Source organism: Miniopterus schreibersii (assembly GCF_964146895.1).
Source record: "Miniopterus schreibersii genome assembly, chromosome: 3".
Lineage (NCBI taxonomy): Eukaryota > Metazoa > Chordata > Mammalia > Chiroptera > Miniopteridae > Miniopterus > Miniopterus schreibersii.
In genome coordinates this window covers 11,688,643-11,708,576 of record NC_138103.1, presented here as the reverse complement: position 1 = coordinate 11,708,576, position 19,934 = coordinate 11,688,643, and the positions used below count along the sequence as shown (strand labels likewise).

Genomic DNA, 19,934 nt, shown 5'->3' with positions numbered 1-19,934 from the left:
TCCATGACAGAGAAATTGAGAGCTAAGAAGTGACTTGTCAGAGTCACATAAGTTATTATTGACAGCTCCAAGACTGTAATTTAGGTCCCCGGTTCTTTTTCATGACAGCATGCTTCCTGTTGAATGGGAACCTTTTCATCTTGTATTTCCTGCAGTATATGGCCGAATAACCTGAGTGAAATGGGTATTCCACATATATTTACTGAATCATATTTAAAGGAATCTGAGTATTTCATTTTGTTTGTGTTCTAATTATAGTGTTTTCATAGTATCAGCCTCTACCAGTCAAGGAATTATTTAAGTCTACTAGGTGTATCCATTGTGATAGAACAATGTCTGAATCAAGGAATCTGGCAGAAGGACTCAGGCAATTTCATGAATATCAGTATCACAGGGTAGGAAAAGGGAGGACATAAGCTGAACACTGCAGAATTTCCAAGGAAATGGAAGTTGATTTTTGGTTGGGGAAAATTATGAAAGACCTTGAGGGATTTGCCAGCAGATGGGAATTGGCAAAGGGTAAGGCAGCAATTTTCAGTCAGTGTGCTGCAAGAAATTTAAAACCTGAAATACCTGACTATTTAGGGACTCTCTTTTCCCTTAGATTATCAAGTTAAAAAAATGACAACAGCCAACACAACAATAGCCATTAGGTGTGAATGAATCAAAAATCCCCTTTTTTTAAATCAGATTAGCAAAAAATATGATACATTTTTTGGTGTGCCGCAGAATTTTAGTAATTAGTTTATGTGTGCTGTGAGATGGAAAAGGTTGAAAATCACTGGGATAAGGTAAAAGCATAGCCTTGAAAAGCAGGAGAGATTAGGAGTGTGAGATCTTTAGTATTTTTACTCAATGTAATTGGGCTACATTTAGGGAAAGAAAGTTAGAAAATGAGTTCATGTAGATTTATGTGCTTTGAATGGGAGTGAGGAGAATACATTTAATATAGCATATACCTGAGCATCATTTGAAGGTTTTTGAGGGAGCTTCTTTCCAGGGCAGTTCACCTGGAGGTAAGTTGAAGGTGGGCATGAAAATGAGAGACCATTAACCGGGCCAGTATGCTATTTTTGCTTTTAGATTGATCAGTGTTGCACTCCTCTGAAGCATAGATCTTGATCCTTTTTGAGTGAGAAAAGGATTAAACAGAGGCGATAATTATAGGCATCTGCCTAGGTCACTTGCATATGTTTCAAAGCATTTTCATTTCCTTAGAATCTGTCAGGTTGGACTTAGTTTCTTCAAAAGTCATGATTGTTTCCAGCCTCTCAGACCAGAGGACAGTGATGCTCTTAGCATTGAGATCATCAGCAGGCCCAAACCTGAGCAAATGATTGGAACTTATTGAATTGAATAAATGAAGTTCTGCCAGCAGTGCCTTTGGATGTCATTGGTAGGCCTAATTCATAGCATGGGTAGGGAGTTGGTTAGGAAAATGGGAGAAGAGATCCTGTGAAAGAAAGAAGAGGAATGAAACAAGGCACAAAATGGTGAATAGTGAATGAGGGCCACTGATGATTTTCATTGGTTGAAGTTTGATGCCACTGTTGCTTATTCTTGCTGTGGAGCCCATAAACGTTCCCCGAGTCTTTCCTTTTGATTCACCTTCTGCCTGAGCATGGTTTGAGAAAATGATGCACAGGGGGGAAGCAATGAAAGCAAATACATGGAGTTTATTTTGAGAGACCACACAGCTGCCCTGGCAGGCTGAGTGTTTTTGCTGGGTGACTGGTCAGAGTTAATAGTGCTACTATTGGCTGACAAATGTGTGTTTTTAGTATTGCCTTAGTTATAGCTGCCTCTTTTACAAGGTTGCTTGATCTTAGCCTGTCACTGCCTCCACACGCTATTAACCATGATATCCTTTCATTATCTCCTTTGTGCTCCGTAAACCAGTTGGCACTTGCAACAAATGTTAGAGAAAAACTAATGGTTAGGCTCTTCTGGGCTCCTAGAGAGGCTTTTGAGAATTCTATGTAGTTGAGGAATGACTGAAAGTCATTCAGGCTCTTCCCTCAAGGAGAGGGAAAATAACTGAAATACCAATCATTTTTCTAATTTCCCTGACATACCTTTTTTTCTTCATAGCACCTGGAATGGAAAAAAATGGCAGTTTTTGTTACTTCCGATGAGGTTCTATATCTGGAATGAGAACCATGAAATTAATCTAGAGTAGGAGGACATTTCTAAGGAATAAATGGAATTTGGCAGCACCAGGAGGACCTGAATGGAATACTTGAGAGAGCTGAGCTAAAGAAGACTTTGCTAACAGAAGGATTTATGGGAAACAATTGATCAGAAACACCAGTAGAGAAACTTTTTAAATTTTTTTCAAGCAGTGGAAAAATTGAGTCTTGTTTCAAATTAAATAAAATCTACAATGAAGAGAAACCAAATAAAGACTCAAATATAAAATGTGTGTTACTTAAAATGCTAATGTAAATTTAGGAAAACAAACAAAAGGACAGATATTTTTAAAATTTTTTTAAATGTTTTAATTATGGTAAAATATTTGTGAAACTGTTTCACTTACCTCAAAGAATTGCCATGATTCTGAAACTTGCTAATAATACCCCACATATGGAACAGTTTCATTGAAAAATAATACTTGAGAATACATCAGATGCACACAAGGAAAATCTGAGAGTGGAAGAGTGCCAATAACAAATAAATTATTTATCTACTTACAGATGACCTTAAAGATCAGTCTTTGAGAATGCTATATTGAATGTAATAAAAGTTAGATTTCAGTCATATGAACAGTAGAAACTACTGACTTTCTTCTTCATTGAAAGATGTTTACAACTGTTACAGAATTCTAGTTCTCCAGACATCCCAATGTCATGGTAAGCTTGGAGTCTTCGTCCCAGTTGATGGTCTGCTGCCCAGTGAACATTACATACAGAGCAATATGAACCCCATTTTCTTTTCTGGCAGTGAGGTAAAATCAGGCCCTTTTGGAGGAGGAGAAGCCTCACTACATCTCTGCTACACAAGATTACTCTGTCCTTGCCTTCGAAGCTTCCACAGTCCCATCTTCTCAAGCACCACTTAAAAAAAAAAGTTTTATTTACTGATTGATTTTAGAGAAAGAGGAAGGGAAGGAGAGAAACATTGATTTTGTTGTCCCACTTACTTATGCACTCATTGGTTGATTCTTTTAGTTGTTTTGTTTGATCCTCATCTGAGGATATTTTTTCCATTGCTTTTCAGAGAGAGTGGGAGAGCAAGAGATGAAAACATCAAAAGAACATCAATTGGTTGCCTCCCACATGTGCCCCAACCAGGGCTGGGGATTGAGCCTGCAGCAGAGGTACATGCCCCTTGGCCCAAATCGAACCTGGGACTGGGGTTCGATTTGGGCCAGTGTTCTAACCACTGAGCAAAACTGGCCAGGGCTGGTTGATTCTTGTATGTGCCCTGACTGGGGATGAAACCCACAGCCTTGGCGTACTGGGACAATGCTCTAACCAGCTGAGCTGCCCAGCCAGGGCCTCAAGCACCACTTTTTCATTTTGTTCTGTTCTGTTAATCCTCACCGGAGGATATTTTTTTCCATTTATTTTTAGAGAGTGGAAGGGAAGAAGGGGAAGAGAGACAAACATCAGTGTAAGAGAAACACATTGATTGGTTGCATGAGCCTGACCGGAGCCAAGAATCGAACCCATGACCTTTCGGTGCGCAGGCTGACACTCTAACCACTGATTCACACCAGCCAGAGCAAGCACCACTTTTTATTGACACTTAGTTCACCTGGGCTTGTACTTGTGGGCACACGCATCTTGTCTCCTCTCTTCCTTGTGTCTTCTCCTGTGTTGACTTCCAGAGAGTATGCAGGTATTCCTGATATTCCTGATTGCAGCTGCTCTATCTGTCGAGGGAGAAGAGGAGCAGGGACATTCTGAAAACTGATCATCCAGGTCTTGCATGAGCGAAAGCAAGAAAGGACTTTAGCAGCTGCAGCTTTCTGAGTTTATAATACCGTTACCTCTAAACTAACATTTAATTTATCAGCCCTTATCCCTTTTAGCCCATAACCCTTCAGTACAAATGCCTATGCCTTCTAGGGCATTAAGCTAGTTTTGTTTTAATTTTTTTTTTCCAATTCAGTAAGGCTTTTCCTTTTTATTTTCCTGTCGGTTGTTTGAAAACAAATTCAGTATGAATAAGAGAGGGAAATATACAACATTGAATTTGGAGGAGAAAATGAAGGTTCTAAGTAGGATTGAAGCTGGACAATCTCTTAAAAATGTAATGGATGAATTTGGAATCAGTAAATCAACATTTTATGACATTAAAAGGAATAAGAAATTGATTTTGGACTTTGTACTGAAGCAGGATATGCCATTAGTCGGGGCTGAGAAGAGAAAGAGGACAACAGGAGCCAAATATGGTGATGTGGACGATGCCGTCTACATGTGGTATCAACAGAAACGCTCAGCTGGTGAACCTGTTAGAGGTGTAGAGCTTCAGGCTGCTGCAGAGAGATTTGCACAGTGTTTTGGGCGAACAGACTTCAAAGCTAGTACTGGTTGGCTTTTTAGATTTCGAAATAGGCATGCAATTGGGGACCAAAAGGTATGTACGGAACAAGTCTTAAGTTCAGTTTCAGAAAATGAGGCATTTCGACAGAAACTGTCCATGCTTATCAAAGAGGAGAAACTGTGTCTAGCTCAACTATACAGTGGGGATGAGACTGACCTCTTTTGGAAATCAGTGCAAGAAAACACTCAGGCAAGTAGAAAAGATATCTGCCTGCCTGGAAGGAAAATACACAAAGAACAGTTATCTGCTCTCTTATGTGCAAATGCAGATGGAACTCATAAGTTAAAGTCTATCATTATTGGAAAATCAAAGCTGCCCAAAAATGTGAAAGAGGACACAAGTACATTACCTGTTATATATAAACCTAGTAAAGATGTTTGGTTCACCAGAGAATTATTTACAGAATGGTTCTTCCAAAATTTTGTTCCTGAGGTCAGGCATTTTCAACTTAATGTTCTAAGATTCCATGAAGAGGATGTCAGGGCCTTGTTACTTCTGGACAATTCCCCAGTTCACCCTTCTGCTGAATCACTAACTAGTGAGGATGGTCGAATAAAGTGCATGTTTTTTCCCCACAACACTTCAACCTTGATTCAACCAATGAATCAAGGTGTGATCTTAAGCTGCAAACAACTTTATAGGTGGAAGCAACTTGAAGAGAGTCTTGTAATTTTTGAAGAAAGCGATGATGAGCAAGATAAAGGAGAAAAAGGAGTTTCCAAGATTAAAATCTACAATATAAAAAGTGCAGTTTTTAATTGGGCAAACAGTTGGGGTGAAGTAAAACAAACCACCATAGCAAATGCATGGGAAAATCTTCTTTATAGAAAGGAACCTGAAAATGATCTTCAAAGATTAGAAAATAAGGATTATAGACAAAGTCTTAAGAAATGTGGGAAATCTGAAACCAAGCTGGATTGTGATAGGGTGTGGTTAAATGGGGGTGATGAAGAAAAGGGTACTCCCCCAAAATCAAAAGGTGGGATTATAAAGGAAGTTGTTCAAAAAGGAGGAGGAGCTCAAGAGCAGAATGCCGAATTTAAGTTATCTGCTGTAAGAAAGAGTTTGGACTACCTTCTTGACTTTGTTGATGCCACACCTGAGTTTCAAAAGTTCCATTTCACACTGAAAGAGATGCAACAAGAAATAATCAAGAAACAGTTCCAGAGTAGAGTCCATTCTAGAATTGGTAGCTTTTTGAAACCGAGGCTTCATAATATTAAGGATTCTTTCAGTATGCCTTCGACTTCTGGTTCTAGTAATTAGGTTTTGTGTTTAAAGATTTCTGAAGTTATATGATAATACATGATGTAGACCTATTGTGGATTGTCACTGTTTTTATCAGCTGACCTCATTTTGCATATCAATGTCCATTTATATATTGTTTATAAAATACACAATTTGAAAAGAAATGTATGTTTCTTCAATTTATCAATATCATGTATAAATATATTCATTAATCTATTATTTTTTCTATTTTAGACAAAGACCTGAATAATGAGTATTGTCCTAGATTGTCTAAGATAGAATGGATGTGGGAAAAGCATTAAATTCTACCTTAATGTAGTCACAGCATATAACAAAGCTATATTCTGACTAGTTACCTTTAGGAAGATAAGGATAGATTTGCTTTTCAATTTAATGGTATCACATGCTCTGTTTGTTAAAATCTGTTACCACCTACTTAGTGTTTGTTTTCCTCTTATTGTGGAATATGATGGTAGAAGATATATAAAAAAGATAAAAGGCACTCATTCTATTATTGACCAATGATAGTCTCTCAACACTTTGGTATCTTTCATGTATTTATAAAATAGGCAGATTTCATTGTAAATACAATTTTCTATTTCGCTGTCTTAACATTTTAGGCTTTGGTATTAATAAGAAGTTAGCATTTGTTGAGACACCTTTCAAGCTTGGGGTAGAATGGGTTATAGAAGAAGTTGAAAGGTATGTCAGATGAGTTTACTGGACAGCTGTCTAGTTCCTTTTGAGTCATTGCATCCAGTATCTTTTTCTCCCCAATGGTAATAATTCCCAGAATAAATGGCCATCAGTCACACCCTTTTCAAAAGTATCCATTTATCCTGGAAATGTCACATTTCCCTTCTATGCTGGGCACAGAGCACAGCTTTGGGCATTATTTTTTATTTTTAAGCTTTAGAAAAAAAATAGAAACATCGAGACATCAATTGGTTGCCTCCCCAGCTCAACCTGACCAGGGATAGGGGATCGTCCTGACAGAATCAAACCTGCCACCTTTTGGTGTACTGGATAATGCTTCAACCAACTGAGCCACACCGGCCAGGGCCAGTTTGGGCTTTTAGACATGAATTACAAAGAAAACAAATAGGAACAAACTACTATTTAATGTGTAAGAGCTAAAATGAGTATGGAGAGGGCTTGGATAGAAGGGGAAGTATCTGAGAGGGTCCGGGGTGCCTTTTGAGTTGGACTTTGAAGTTTAGTAGCAATCTTGGCAAAAGGGGAGCTTGGGTACAGGCTCTTCGGTGTGAGAGTGCACCTCCCTGGGAAGCTGTAAGGTCCCCGGATGTTTGCTGTTGTGGAGCAGCTGGCAGGTAAGACAGGTCAGGGCTAAAATTTCAATGTCCTTGGGGTCATCCTAAGGTTTTAGACTTCAGTCTGGGCCCTGAAGTCCTGTCGGTTTTACCTCCTAAATGTCTCACTTCTCCCGCCTCACTGTTTCGTCCAGGTCTAGGCTGCCACCACGCCCTGCCTTGGCGACTGCACCTCTCTTTAGTCTCCCTGCCTTCCTTTCTTGTCCTCTCCCCATCCTTTCCCCGCCCGATAACCATATGAAGGGAACTAAAACAAAATGAGTAGACGCCTCTCCACCTTAAAACCCTTCTTGGTTCCCACTGCCTTCAAATAAACACCCGCCCCCGGAGGGCAGCCACCCTTCCCCACCTGTGAGAGGCCCCCTAACAGGTGCCCATCCCCACCCAATTTTGCGACTACCATCTGCTGGACAGAGAACCGGAGGGGCGCCCAGCCCTGCAAGCGCCTCTGAGGAACCCGAGACATTTCAGGCTGCCATGGCGCCGCCAGTATCCCGGAGAGCGTGTGGAGCGGAAAGCCCTAGGCCCCAAAAGGCCGGCTCAGCCCTCGTGGTTGGGGGCCTGTGGGAGCTCTAGCCGGCGTGACCATAGAGCTCCGGCTGATGGGCCAGAGCGGCCCAGGCTGAGCCGGTCAGGCGGCTGAGGGAGAGCCCCAGGGAAGGGAGCCTCCCGGTGCAGCCATAAAGCGCCAGCCGGCTGGGTAGAGCGACTGGGGTGGCGCGATCAGCTTGGGGAGAACGCAAGCCGGCTCAGCCGTAGGGTGCCCGCCAGCAAGTGTCGGTGTGCCCTCATATTCCCTGGGTTCGGTGCCCGGTTCCAAAGCAAAGGATAAAGGTTTGTCGGAATGTGGCCGCCGATGCATCAGCCCTTGTTCCTCCTAGGGCCCGCTTGGGAACCAGTCCCTTGGAGCAGGCCGGAGGTTTTAGGGAAGCGGCGCCCCATTCTCGATAACAGCGGAAGGCTAAACTGCAGGAGCCACAAATTCTTTTGCTTTGCCCCCACCTGGGAAAGGGAACAGACTGAAGTCTTTGGTTCTGGAAACCATCCTGAAGACTAGAGCTCCTCCGAGAAACCTGGGCATCTCACTTGTTCCAATGGCTGGGGCTGGATTCCTATATGTAAGCTGGACCCTCTTCCAGGGGAGCGGTGAAACTCTCACGTTCAGAGTAGAGAACTACACCCAGGTTGTGTTTTCCTGCCTTGAGAGAAAGTGAGAATGGAGAGGCAAACAGTTCCTCATAATGTCCAAAACATACCCTAGTATTTCAGAAATAAAATAAGCATTTTCTTTCCCCACCCTTTCTGCCTGGGGAAATCTTACTGTCTCCCTGGAGCAAGTTTGGATCCTGGTGAGTCACCAGTTTTGATTTGCCTGAAGCTTCTGACACATTCAAGGTGTCTCAGAGATGAATTGGGGACATTAACTGGGGAAGATCTGTCAGAATTTTACTTGTGTGAGGCATTTTTCATCAACCATTTTGTCATTGTTGAATTTACCTAGAGTATTCCCACTGCCTCCTAACTCAGGCAAGACTTAGACCATTTTAGTAAAAAGTATATGATAAGAAGGAATTATCAACCTCCCTTTCAAGGATGTAAATCAAGTTTTAATCAGAAGTGCTTGCAAGCTAGATTGAAGACTAAAAGAAAATGCGTCTTAAGCACTTTTGCTTTAACTCATCTTGCTGTTCTTGAGTTCTTGACATGCAACTAAGTTGGGAATTCTAGTGCTAATTTGTTAGTTGGATTACTGTAACAAAGACTTTTTACATGACTTAAGTTGCTTCAAATACCTGTGGAACATTTACAAAAGTTACAAGTCTTAAAGCAATGGTGGGGATTTTGCCTATTCTAAAATTGTATCAGTTGATAATTTAAATGATGAGCAATAGCAATAGTAATGATTCACTAGCAAATTTCAGATTATATTGACCCATAAATTCTTTCATTTCTACAGTAAAATTTTTTTTTTTTTTAAATATATCTTTATTGATTTCAGAGAGAGGAAAGGAGAGGGAGAGAGATAGAAACATCAATGATGAGTCATTGATCAGCTGCAGCCTGCAACCTGGGCATGTGCCTTGACCGGGAATGGAACCCTGATCGCCTGGATCCTAGGTCGATGCTTAACTGCTGAGCCACGCCCGGCCGGGCAGTAAAAATTCTTAAAATTATTTCTGATGCGTTTTTCTGGGGGAAAACAATAACAATTTAGTGTTTAACACTACCAGTCTCTGGCCCTTCAGGCTTTGTCCTCATTGCTGTCTGGCCTGCTTTTAGTCTGCCTCTGCCAGGCATTTCACACTGCTTAAATGTGTTACTGATTCTCCACCCAGGAGCCTTTCTGCTGGTCTCCTGTACTACATTTGCTACAAGGACGTGTGGCTATTGCTCAGGGTCAGGCCACATCTCCCAGGTCTCCTTTGTACCCATTTGAACTTAGGGGGCAGGGGTATTTATTGCATCATTCTCCCTTTGACATAAAAGCCAGTTGAAATGTTCTGATTTCTTTTACAAGAGGACAATCAGATGAAAAGTATTGCATCAACAGTCTGTGCGTAATGTAGAAGTATGAATGTAAAAAGCATACATTTGACCATCCCTTGCAGTGATCTCAAGGGAACCTGCAGTTAAGGGCCTCTCATCTGCTCTTTGAAATGTGACAAGGGAATACCTCATCAATCCTGCCTGTCCATATCAGACTGTTCCCCCAAGTTCTTCCATTGTGGTCTTACACTGATCCCAGCACCAGGTGGCTTAGAAGAGAGTCCTGCAAATATTATCTGCCCATAGATGGCACAAATAGGTGAGTACTTTCTATGTACTAGGCACTGTGCTGTTTTACATGCAATAACTTGACATTATCTCATTAAAACAAGGCCAAGAATAGCTATGCATCTAAAATTTGCTAGAAAGGGAGCTACACTGGGGACTGAGTAGAAGCTCCTATTGGAAAACCTTTTTAGTGCCAAATACCTGGGGGTCCTTGTTGCTATAAGCCTCAAGCTGCAGTGCTCTAAGCAGGAGCAACACCAGTTGGACATATCATAAGATCTATATGGGTGATATTATTGGGAGGAGGGAGGTGAGAGGAGGGAGAGTGAAGGGGGAGGGGTACTTTTCATTCTTGTGAGATTTACAATGCACACATTGCAGATCTTAACCACAGAATGCTTAGTAACATCAATTTGACAACACCCACCCATTTCATGGCATCAGCAACCACATCATCCCTGTCCCACTACCACCACCATGGATCCTACACTAATCTCTCAAATCCTTAACCCTCCCCTCACCCCCTCCACACACACCCACTCTATCACTGCACTCTTGTAGATAAGAGAAAGGCAAAGAAATGAGAAACAGTAATATTTTAAATAATTGGCTCAGAAAACCAAGGAAAAACTCAGTACTAAACTGAGGCAGGGCTAAGGCAAGACTAATAAGAAGTGGGTGGGGCATTATGGCAACAGTCTGTGTGTAATGTACAAGTATGAATGTAAAAAGCATACATTTGGCCATCCCTTGCAGTGATCTCGTAGGAGCCTGCAGTTAAGGGCCTCTGACCTGCTCTTTGAAATGTGACTACAAGGGAAGACCTCATCATTCCTGCCTGTCAATCTTGAAGATATTTATTACCATCCAAACATTTCTAACAGGGAAAGGGTTGTTTTTCTCACTTAAAATTGTTAATTTGATAGCTGGTTTCCAATGGAATGTTTTATATTTTTCTCCCGAAGAGCTAGTTAGATGTTTTCCTGGCATCAGAATGTCCTACTCCTAGAATACTTCCTGGTATTCTAACCTTTTTCCCACAGATATACACTTCTAAAATTCCTATTCCTGACTACCCATTCTAAAATATAATGCTTCCCCCTAATAATTTGTCCTCCCCTCTACTAATGGGCAATAACTCAGTTACATCAGGACCATCTTTTCCTGGGAATCATTTGTAAAACCAAAATATCCTGTCTCTGAAGAGCCCGATCTTCCTTCAGTTACTTCCCAAGAAATAAAACATTCTAAACAAAAAATTAAAGACAATTCTGCTGTACACCGCAGAAGGAAAGAAAATCTCAGAAACCATTACTTTACCCCACTGGGCTTGCCTCTTTGTTACCATGCGACACCCTACCTCAACCTGTTTGCTGCCACCTTTGTGGGTCGCTTCTCAACCAACCCAGACTACAAAGAAAAAGCAGGTCCTCCAACCAAAACAGATGGGAGACAGATCAACACTGGAGGCCAGGACAAAGGCCCTCAATGAAGAGTCACACACTTTCACGGTTCTTAAAGATATTTATTACCATCCAGACATATTTCCAATAGGGAAAGGCATGATCCTAATTTCCCTAAGATCCATGTTTTGAAAGTCTCCTAGGGAACCCATCTTACATAACTCTCTGAAGACTCCGGAGCTCTGATTTACCCTTCTCTGACAGAGGCGGGGGAAGTCTTGATCTCTGCAAAGGGTAGACTAATTTAGACTCCAGTTCCCTCTGCCAATTCCTAGACCTAAAAATTCCTTCTTATTATTTCCCTTAGGTCTCTGGGTCCTTTTTGTCTGAGATGACACTGACATACATGGCCTGCCAATGGGACCTCCTGTCAGGCAATTGAGAGGAGCTGTGGCTTCCCTGTCAAGGCCTTTGGGAGAGCTACAACTCACCACCAGTCTTTCTTTGCCCTCAAGCTGGTTTCCCAGGAGATTCAGCCCCTCTTCTTTGGTCTCAAGGGCCTCAGGAGCTCAAATGCTCCTGCTGAATGTCCCAAGTGAGGAAGCAGTAACAGAAAGTCATATGGATTCCCAAATTGCTGGGAAAGACCAGACACAGTAAGGCATCCAAATCACAACTTGTCTTAGTATGTCAAGGGGGTAGGTGCACCATGAGACAAAGTGGACTTCACAGAGAATTCTGCCCTGAGCAGGTCACCTCAAAGACTTGTCATCCTCACTAGTTCAGACAGAATTCCTTTTTAGTTTTATACTAATCCTTTGCTGCCTCTGCACCTCCCTCACAATAACTCCCATCCCCGTTACTCTTTATAGTAATTACATTAAAAACACAGGTTGATTTGGTCAGCAGGACAAGAAATACCAGCTTTCAACAATAGAACCCTCTGAATACGGTGAAATGAAACCCCATTTTTCTATCTGGTGTGAGTTCTCTGATGACTCATAAGGCGTGAACTCCGAGAAAAGCTTTCTCCACATTCAGAACATTTATAAGGTCTCTCTCCTGTATGGGTTCTCAGATGACGAATCCGATTGGAGCTGTGAGAGAAACTGTCTCCACACTCATGACAGGTATAGGGTTTCTCTCCCGTGTGAATTCTCTGGTGCCTGATTAAGTTGGATCTATGAGAAAAATTTTCCCCGCAAAGGGTACATTTATATGGTTTCTCTCCTGTGTGCGTTCTCTGATGTCTGGTGAGGTGCATACCCTGCCGGAAGCTTTTCCCACAAGTCAAACATTCAAAGAGCTTCTTCTCTGCCTTGTGGGTTCCATGATTTGTAAGAAAGGGGCCACTGTCACTCATTGCTTCCCTACACTCGGAGAAGGAGTAAAGCCTCTCTTTCTCATGAGTTCTTTCATGTATGACAAGGTGGGAACTGCGAGAGAAACTTTTTCCACACTCAGCACACTTATAGGGTCTCTCTCCTGTATGAATTCTCTGGTGCCTAACGAGGTTGGAACTGTGAGCAAAAATCTCCCCGCACTCAGGGCACTTGTAGGGCTTTTCACCAGTGTGTGTTCTCTGGTGTCTGTGGAGATTGGAGTTGCAAGAGAAGCTTTTTCCACATATATTACATTGATAGGGCTTCTCGCCTGTGTGGGTGCGTTGATGGCGAGTCAGGTGGGTATTCTGACTGAAGCTTTTTCCACATTCGAGGCACCTATGGGCCTCCTCTCCAAAGTGTGCTCTGTGTAGTGATAAAAAGTGTGGGTTCCCGCCAAAGATTTCACTGCACTCCACACCCATACACAGTCTTTCTGCTGCATGTATTCTCTGGTGTCTAGTTAGATTAGAATTGTTAGAGAAATTTTTGCCACACAAGGGACATAAATGGAGCTTCTTTGGCTGCAGTTCCTTTGGCCGCCCTACTTCTCTGCAATTTGCGGCCCCCACTAAGGACTGCACCATCCGATCCTCTGGGGAAGGCTCCCAATGCCCTTCTGCCCTGTCCCCAGGCTGTCCCTGCTCAGGACTCCAGGGCACCTCCCCTCTGGCCTGGCCAGGCAGAAGCACCTGCAGATGGATGTTCTCAGGAGAAACAGACAGAGTACTTTCTTCCCGGCTCTCAAATTTCTCTTCCCCTGGTAGAGTGAGAGAAACCAAATCTCCATATTATTTCTTCCCTAAAGAAAAGAAAATCCCATATGCCTTCTACTGCCAGTAGGTCAGAAATCCAGAAAGGCTGATTGAATCTGTTTTCCATCTTCCCCATATAGGGAAAGCACTCTAGAGAGGTATCTGGATAAAAGGTGGGGCCATCGCTCAGGAACCAGAGCTTAGACCAGTCTTATTCCCTTATAGGGGCCCCCAAATCCCTCTTCAACTGAGCCTCTGGCTCTGCCCTTCGGAAATGGGTGGGATGGAGCAGGGCAGGGACTAGGATAGGCAAGTGAGCCCAGGAGTGAATGCCTCCTTACGTTTTGAACTCTGGGTGCCTCGCCTGCCTCACTAGAATGGAAGTGGGCAGTGGAGATATAGGACGCAATGTACCTTCCTGGCAGCAGTGATGGGCTAGCCCCACACCCAAACCCTCAAATGCCTCACTCCCAACAGGGGGAAACTAGCTGGACAGGCTGCTAAAGTTCCTTACCTTGGGCTGAGCTTCTGGGGCTCAGTCCCTCCTTGCAAATCTGGACACTGGAATCCCATAGTTTTCTTCCGTGTTCCACCTGGGTGCTCAGGGCCTCCTGACTGGGAATCTGAGACTCTGTTCACAATGAAAGAAATAGATTTCTGTGTCACCACTTTCCTCCACTAGGCAGGGGAAACAAAGACAGTCTTGTTCCCTGTCCTCAGTGGGTAGATACAGAGGGCACGCTAAGTCTGACAGCAATTACTTGGAATATACACTAACCTGCTAACTTGTTCCCAATGGTTACCTCTAAAGAAAGAAACTGGGGGAGACTATAGCTTTCTTCTTTTACACTTTTGTAGTACTTAGGGTTTTTTTGCAATGATAATGTACCACTTTTGTAATTAAAACAATCAAACGAACATAGAGTAGATGCACCTTAATTCATGCTTGATTTGTTTAGCTCCAGTTTTGACTATACATATCACTTTCAAATTTTCATGTTCCTTGAGGAATCAGTTTAATATTGTAAAAGAGCCTTGACTCTTACATAGAAATAGAGAATAGAACTTAGTTTGGGCAATTCCAAAAAGAGAAAATATGATAAACAATCATATTAGGACAGGGGGCTCTGAAAGGACTCTGAGGTCAAAATCCTAAAGTGCCATTCCTGTGCTATGCTAAAAACAAAACCTCACTCCAACTCCAGGAAACGTGGACTTTAAACAGTTTAGTTTTCCGAACTTGTGATCTCAACTTCTCTTCCTATTTAGCACTCACTGAAAGCTGTGCTCAACTGAGGGCACCAAACCACAGCAGGGTGATGGGGAACCTGGAGAAGGTCTCAATTAAGGGAATCAAACCCAGCAGTGACCCCTTTGCAGAATTAGTGACAGTGGAGACTGACAGCGGGGCTTCTTTACAAAAACCTAATGTATGAAAACAAAGTCCTATGTGACTCTTCTATGGTGTGTGCATCAATGTAGCCATAATCGTAATGGACACATTCCTGCCTTAGGTTGTTTTTTAAGTCTTCCCCCAACTTTTATTATGAGAATTTTCATATATACATAAAAGTTGAAGAAATTAAACAATACCTGTACACTCTTCACCTAAATTCTGAGTTTTGTATACTCTCCACCTAAAAAACTATGTTTTGCCATTTTTCATAGGCATCATTTTAAATGACTGCATTATAGGTAAACACACAGATGCACCTTAATTCATGCTTGATTTGTTTAGCTCCAGTTTTGACTATACATATCACTTTCAAATTTTCATAAGTTCTTCCCCAGTTCCTGAATTTTTAAGGTCTGGGAGAGCTGCTAAGCTGGAATGTTGACGCCACTGCCCCTGAAATCTGTCTTTGGGGAAGAGCCTAGAAATACTAACAAAGCATAGAAAACACAAGTGAGATCACAAGAATAAGCATTTCAAAATTGCAATGCATCAAGAACTTATAGTTCCACAGCATCCTAGGACACTGAGTGTAATGCCAGGAAGGGAGGCAATCACTGGATTTGATTTGTTCTGCCTTGGGAAGTCCATTATAGCTCAGACTCCTTTCCTTTAGCTCTGGCAGCTGGGGCCCATAAGTGTGCCAGATGTGCCACTTGGAAGATGTTTAACCCATCCTAGTTCAGGGGATTTTAGAAAAAGGGAGGTCTTTTGGAAAAATTGGGAACTTATATCCGGGAGGTGAGCGGCTAAGACACAGGAACCTGGTCAGAAATGGCTCAGTCTTCATCCCTGGAAAAGAAGTCCTTACCCAGTGAGTCCACATTCTCATAACTCTCCTGCACCGTGTCCCTGGAGAGGGCCCTCTTACTAGGATCCTGATGCCCCCACTCCTCCTGGGAGATGTACATAGTCACGTCCTCTAAGCTCTCAGGCAACTGAAACAGCACAAGATCTCCTTTAGCCCCTGAGGCACCAAGAACAATTCAAGCAGAGTCAAGGGTTAAAGGGGCAATACCCAGGAGTGCCGAGGACACATTTCATGGGGAAGAAGGGTGCCAGGCCTAGGAGTGAGGTGAGGAGGAGGCATATAAAGAAGGCAGGGGAAACACACTGGTGAGGGAGAAAGGATCCTCTCCAAGTGGCAAAAGGACCCCACCACCACAAGAGCAACACAGGGTGTGTGTGTGGGGGGGTATGTGCTAGGGGAAGACATTGGGAACTTCCCACATCACCTGGGGCCCAGCCATCTTGTCTTCCATGTTTCCTTCGGGAGGAAAGAGAGAAAGCCAGGGAGCAGATAATGCTGAAGGTGATAGAAATCATGATGAGAATGGCATTCCTAATTCTTGACAACCCAAGGATTATTACAACATAGTATCCATTTCCCAACACCCAGTCTCTGCTCTGAGGACTGAACACTGAACAAAAGAAGAGAGGCACAATTAAGCCATTTCCAAAATGGCATCCTAAATGCAGGGGTGAGGATAAGGAATACCAGTAGTCTGTCCGCAGAGTTCAAGCCCTCAATCATTCATCTAGCTCTAAATGTCTCTGTTCTGCATACGAAAGAGCTAAGAAATCGCCCTCCCTCCATCCAACCCCAGAGCCCAACCACCACTTCTAGGTCTTTCACTCCATTCTGAGAAGCTAAGATCAGAAATTCCCTCTCCTTGGCATAGGTGCTCCATCCTGCAGATGTCAGAGGCAAACCCAAAGCCCCTCCTCCCGCCCACCTACCCAGATAACTGTTCCTCACCCCTCTCCTTTACAGCCTGGGAGTCCCTTTTAGGGCTGGGGCCTAGCAGCTCCTGCAGCCTGGGACCAGGGCTTCGCTCAGGCTCCACTGGCTCCAGCTTGAAGCTCGGTGACTTTCGTGCTGTTTCCAGAGACAAAGGCTCCTCCAAAAGCACTTCTGTTCCCCGCCCATGGTTTGTGACCTGGGAACCAACCCATATTACTCATCATCACAACAGGGCCCCACCGGAAAGGAAATTAGTACAGAATTCTGAGGGCCTTCAAAAGTGAATCACTGGTGCATACCTTTGGACCCAGCAAGAGAGAAGGATAGTTTCCATTACAGGCTTTTCTGATCCCAAGTGCATGAGAAAAAATGAGGGTGGGAGTGGGGGTTTAGAGGGAGACGGGTCTACTACCAAAGCACACCTGCCCCACAGGTCTTCTGGACACACCTCACTACCTCTTACTTGTCCCCACCTTTTCTAGATGCTTCCATTCCTCACTACTGGGTAAGTTAAACTTGAGTGGCGCCGTGGGCAAAAGTGCCCTCAGAGCCTCTGTGCCAAACTGGTTTTCTAAGTCCACTATTAACTCCCACCAAGCTCTGCATAGGAGACCAGACTACTGACCCTAATATAACAAGAGCTAACAGCTATTAAGCACTAACTACAAGCCAGTAGTGTGATCAAAACTACATGGCCCTGGCAAGATGGCTCAGTTGGCTGGAATGTCGTCCCGATATGCCAAAGGTTCCGGGTTTGATCCCCAGTCAGGGCACATACAAGAATCGACCAATGAATGCAAAAATAAGTGATATCTTGAAGAAACAAATCGATGTCTCTCTCCTTTCCTCTTTCTAAAATCAATTAAAAAAAAAAAAAAAGTATGTCTGACAGTAACAACTTGCTTGCTTCAGTGCACCAAGCAAAATAAAAAATACTGGTAAAAGTGTGATTCAGAAAGTAGTGTGGCTGTTTAAAGGTGTGATTTTCAACCAGTGTGCTGCAAGAATTTGGGGGTGTGGTGGGCATTACATGCTGCTCTCCCTCTAAGCCCCAAAGCAACACTAGGAGGTATTTTATCATTCTCATTTTACCAGTGGCTATCTGAGGCCCCAAAGATTAAGTAACTTGCCCAAAGTCACAATGCTAGTATGAAACAGTAACGATTTGAACCCTGCAAGCTAAGTCCCGGGCTCACACTAATGCAGAGACACTGACTCCATGTGGAAACAGTACACTCTTCACTACTCACTGTCCATTTGGATAAAATCTGAAGGATGACTGTTCCTGACTAAGCTACAAAAAGGCCTCTTGCCCATGTAAGGCCTTTTCAGCGAAACCAAGTAAATTCGTATAGGGAACTGGGGTGGGCACGCTGTCCCAGTCCTGGGGCCAAAGAAACCGCAAAAAAAACCCCCCCAAAAAAACCACCTCTTTTTCTCACCTGTTGCTTCAGTTTCCCAAGCTCTCTCTGCATATCTTCCACAAGGGTTACTGCTTCCTCGCTGCTCTCCGGATGCAGCTCCTGCACCCTGCTCTGGATCTCCTGGGGCAGGATGATTAGAAACTGCTCCAGCACCAGCAGCTCCAGGATCTGCTCCTTGGTGCGCATCTCAGGCCGAAGCCACCCATGGCAAAGCTCCTGGAGCCGGCTGAGGGCTTCCCGGGGCCCAGCGGCCTCTTGGAAGCGGAACCGTCTGAACAGCAGGTGGGAGGCCTCCGGGCTGGGCCCTGGGTCTGGCGGGAGCAGCTCCTGGTTCCAGGCGCAGTCCTCCTCCAGTTTCACTATCAGAAGCCCTTCCTGATCCTGGGAGCCAGGGCCCGACGCCATCGTCAGGCCCTTGTAGTGCCTTACCCCGGGAACCAGCTACGCCCGCCTGGAAAGGAGCCCCCAGCCTCGCGCAGAGATGGCCGGCGTCAGCAGGAGCCCGAGGACCCTGGGTGGGCTTCAAGTCCCGGCCGAAGAGCCAGCTCTAGCCAGGCCGCCGCCGCCTCCGGCGCCTTGGCCTCAGTCCGTCCCGGGAGCCGCCGCGCCAGCCCTCCCCAGCCCTCCCCAGGACCTCCCTAGGGAAGGACCTAAGCGCCACGCTTCTCCCTGCGTCGCGGACTCACGCAGGACTCAGGGCTCGGCTCCCACGCCGGAAGTTTCAGCGCGAGAGTTACGCATCCACAGCCAACGGCGCCTGCTCGGAACCAACTTCCAGGTCACGTTCTGCGAACTACAGCGCCCATTGGGCCAGATCTCGCCACAGATTCACCACCGACCAACCAGAAAGGGAGATTTATCTGCAGGGACGGGACAAGCGAGGGGCCAATTCGAGACGAGAGGCCGGGTCACCCGGCGAGTCCCGAAACTCCAGAGTTTCCTGGGGTTGGCCAAAGGAGGGGAAGGGTTCGCTATATAGATTTGTAAAAGTGATCCCAAACGGGTGTGACCGGCGGGCTACCTGGGTCAGAATTCCCCGGAAAGCGAACATACAAACCCTCGAGCCACGTGAGATCCAATGCGTCTAAGTGTCGGGGTGGGCCGGAAATCCGAATTAACATCCCTCCCCCCCCAGAGAAAGTATTCACCCACAGCCAAGTTTGAGAGTCATTGTCCCGGTCATAATGGGTTTAAAGGCGGTCTCCAGCCACTCCAGTAACTTAGGGTTGCAGGAGAGGGAGCCATCTGCCCCAGCAGCACAGGAGGCTCACGAGACGGTGGCCGCTCGCTAGCTCGGCGTCTCCCGGAGGCCTGGAAGAGAACTGCCCCGCCCAGCTCAGCGTCGCCGCGGGGCCTGCCGGGAGATGTAATCCACCGTGCGACACGTGACTACGCCGAGCTCGCGGTCTGGGCGGTCCCGGGAACCGCGAATCCTCCCCGGGACTGGGGGTTTGGGGCGGTTAGTCGGCGGCGGATCTCTGACCCGGCAGCGTCCTGCTTTGGGCGGCTGGATGGCCCAAGGGCCGCTAGGGACTCGGCCCCGCGCCACCGGCTTCCGATTGTAAGACAGACTTTAAACTTGCTTGCCTGGGACGTGTTCTTCGTCCAGCCCTGCGCGGGCAGGATCTTACTCGTCTCCCTCCTACCTCCGCCGTGAACCTTCGTGGTGAGAGGTGAATAGAAGCAAACCCGGAGGGTCGGTTTCCTGGCCGAGCAATTGAGTGCTCTGTGCCGGTGAGGGGAGGATCGCCCAGCTTCTCCATTCCCTCCAGCAACGGTCAGGCCCGCGGGCTCAGGAGATGGAAGCGTAATAGGAGTGAATCGTGACAGCCAGAACGGTTTATTGAGCGCCTGCTTACATGTAGCCGGAT

At 44.9% G+C, this 19,934-nt stretch overlaps 2 protein-coding genes across 9 annotated transcripts; one reads left to right on the top strand and one right to left on the bottom strand.

Moving 5' to 3' along the window:
- Positions 1-4,164: 4,164 nt before the first annotated feature.
- On the top strand, positions 4,165-5,814 carry TIGD7 (tigger transposable element derived 7; the record flags this gene model as incomplete). The annotated part of the gene is made up of 1 exon (XM_081131719.1): positions 4,165-5,814. One exon carries the CDS (start codon positions 4,165-4,167, stop codon positions 5,812-5,814), a length of 1,650 nt encoding a protein of 549 aa, XP_080987845.1.
- A 3,295-nt stretch (positions 5,815-9,109) lies between these two features.
- Positions 9,110-19,366, bottom strand: ZNF263 (zinc finger protein 263). Of its 8 annotated transcripts, none has more exons than XM_081131087.1 (8): positions 19,212-19,366; positions 18,750-18,923; positions 18,082-18,444; positions 16,655-16,835; positions 16,131-16,201; positions 15,707-15,833; positions 13,957-14,073; positions 9,110-13,447 (listed from the first exon to the last, which is right to left on the bottom strand). In XM_081131087.1, the coding sequence occupies exons 3-8, from the start codon at positions 18,247-18,249 to the stop codon at positions 12,279-12,281; spliced, it is 1,833 nt and encodes a 610-aa protein (XP_080987213.1). In that variant the 5' UTR covers positions 18,250-18,444; positions 18,750-18,923; positions 19,212-19,366; the 3' UTR covers positions 9,110-12,278. The 8 variants fall into 8 exon arrangements, with proteins under 8 accessions (XP_080987213.1, XP_080987212.1, XP_080987211.1 ...); XM_081131086.1 differs by having other exon boundaries at positions 19,216-19,306; XM_081131085.1 differs by lacking the exon at positions 19,212-19,366 and adding an exon at positions 19,121-19,195.
- Positions 19,367-19,934: the final 568 nt, after the last annotated feature.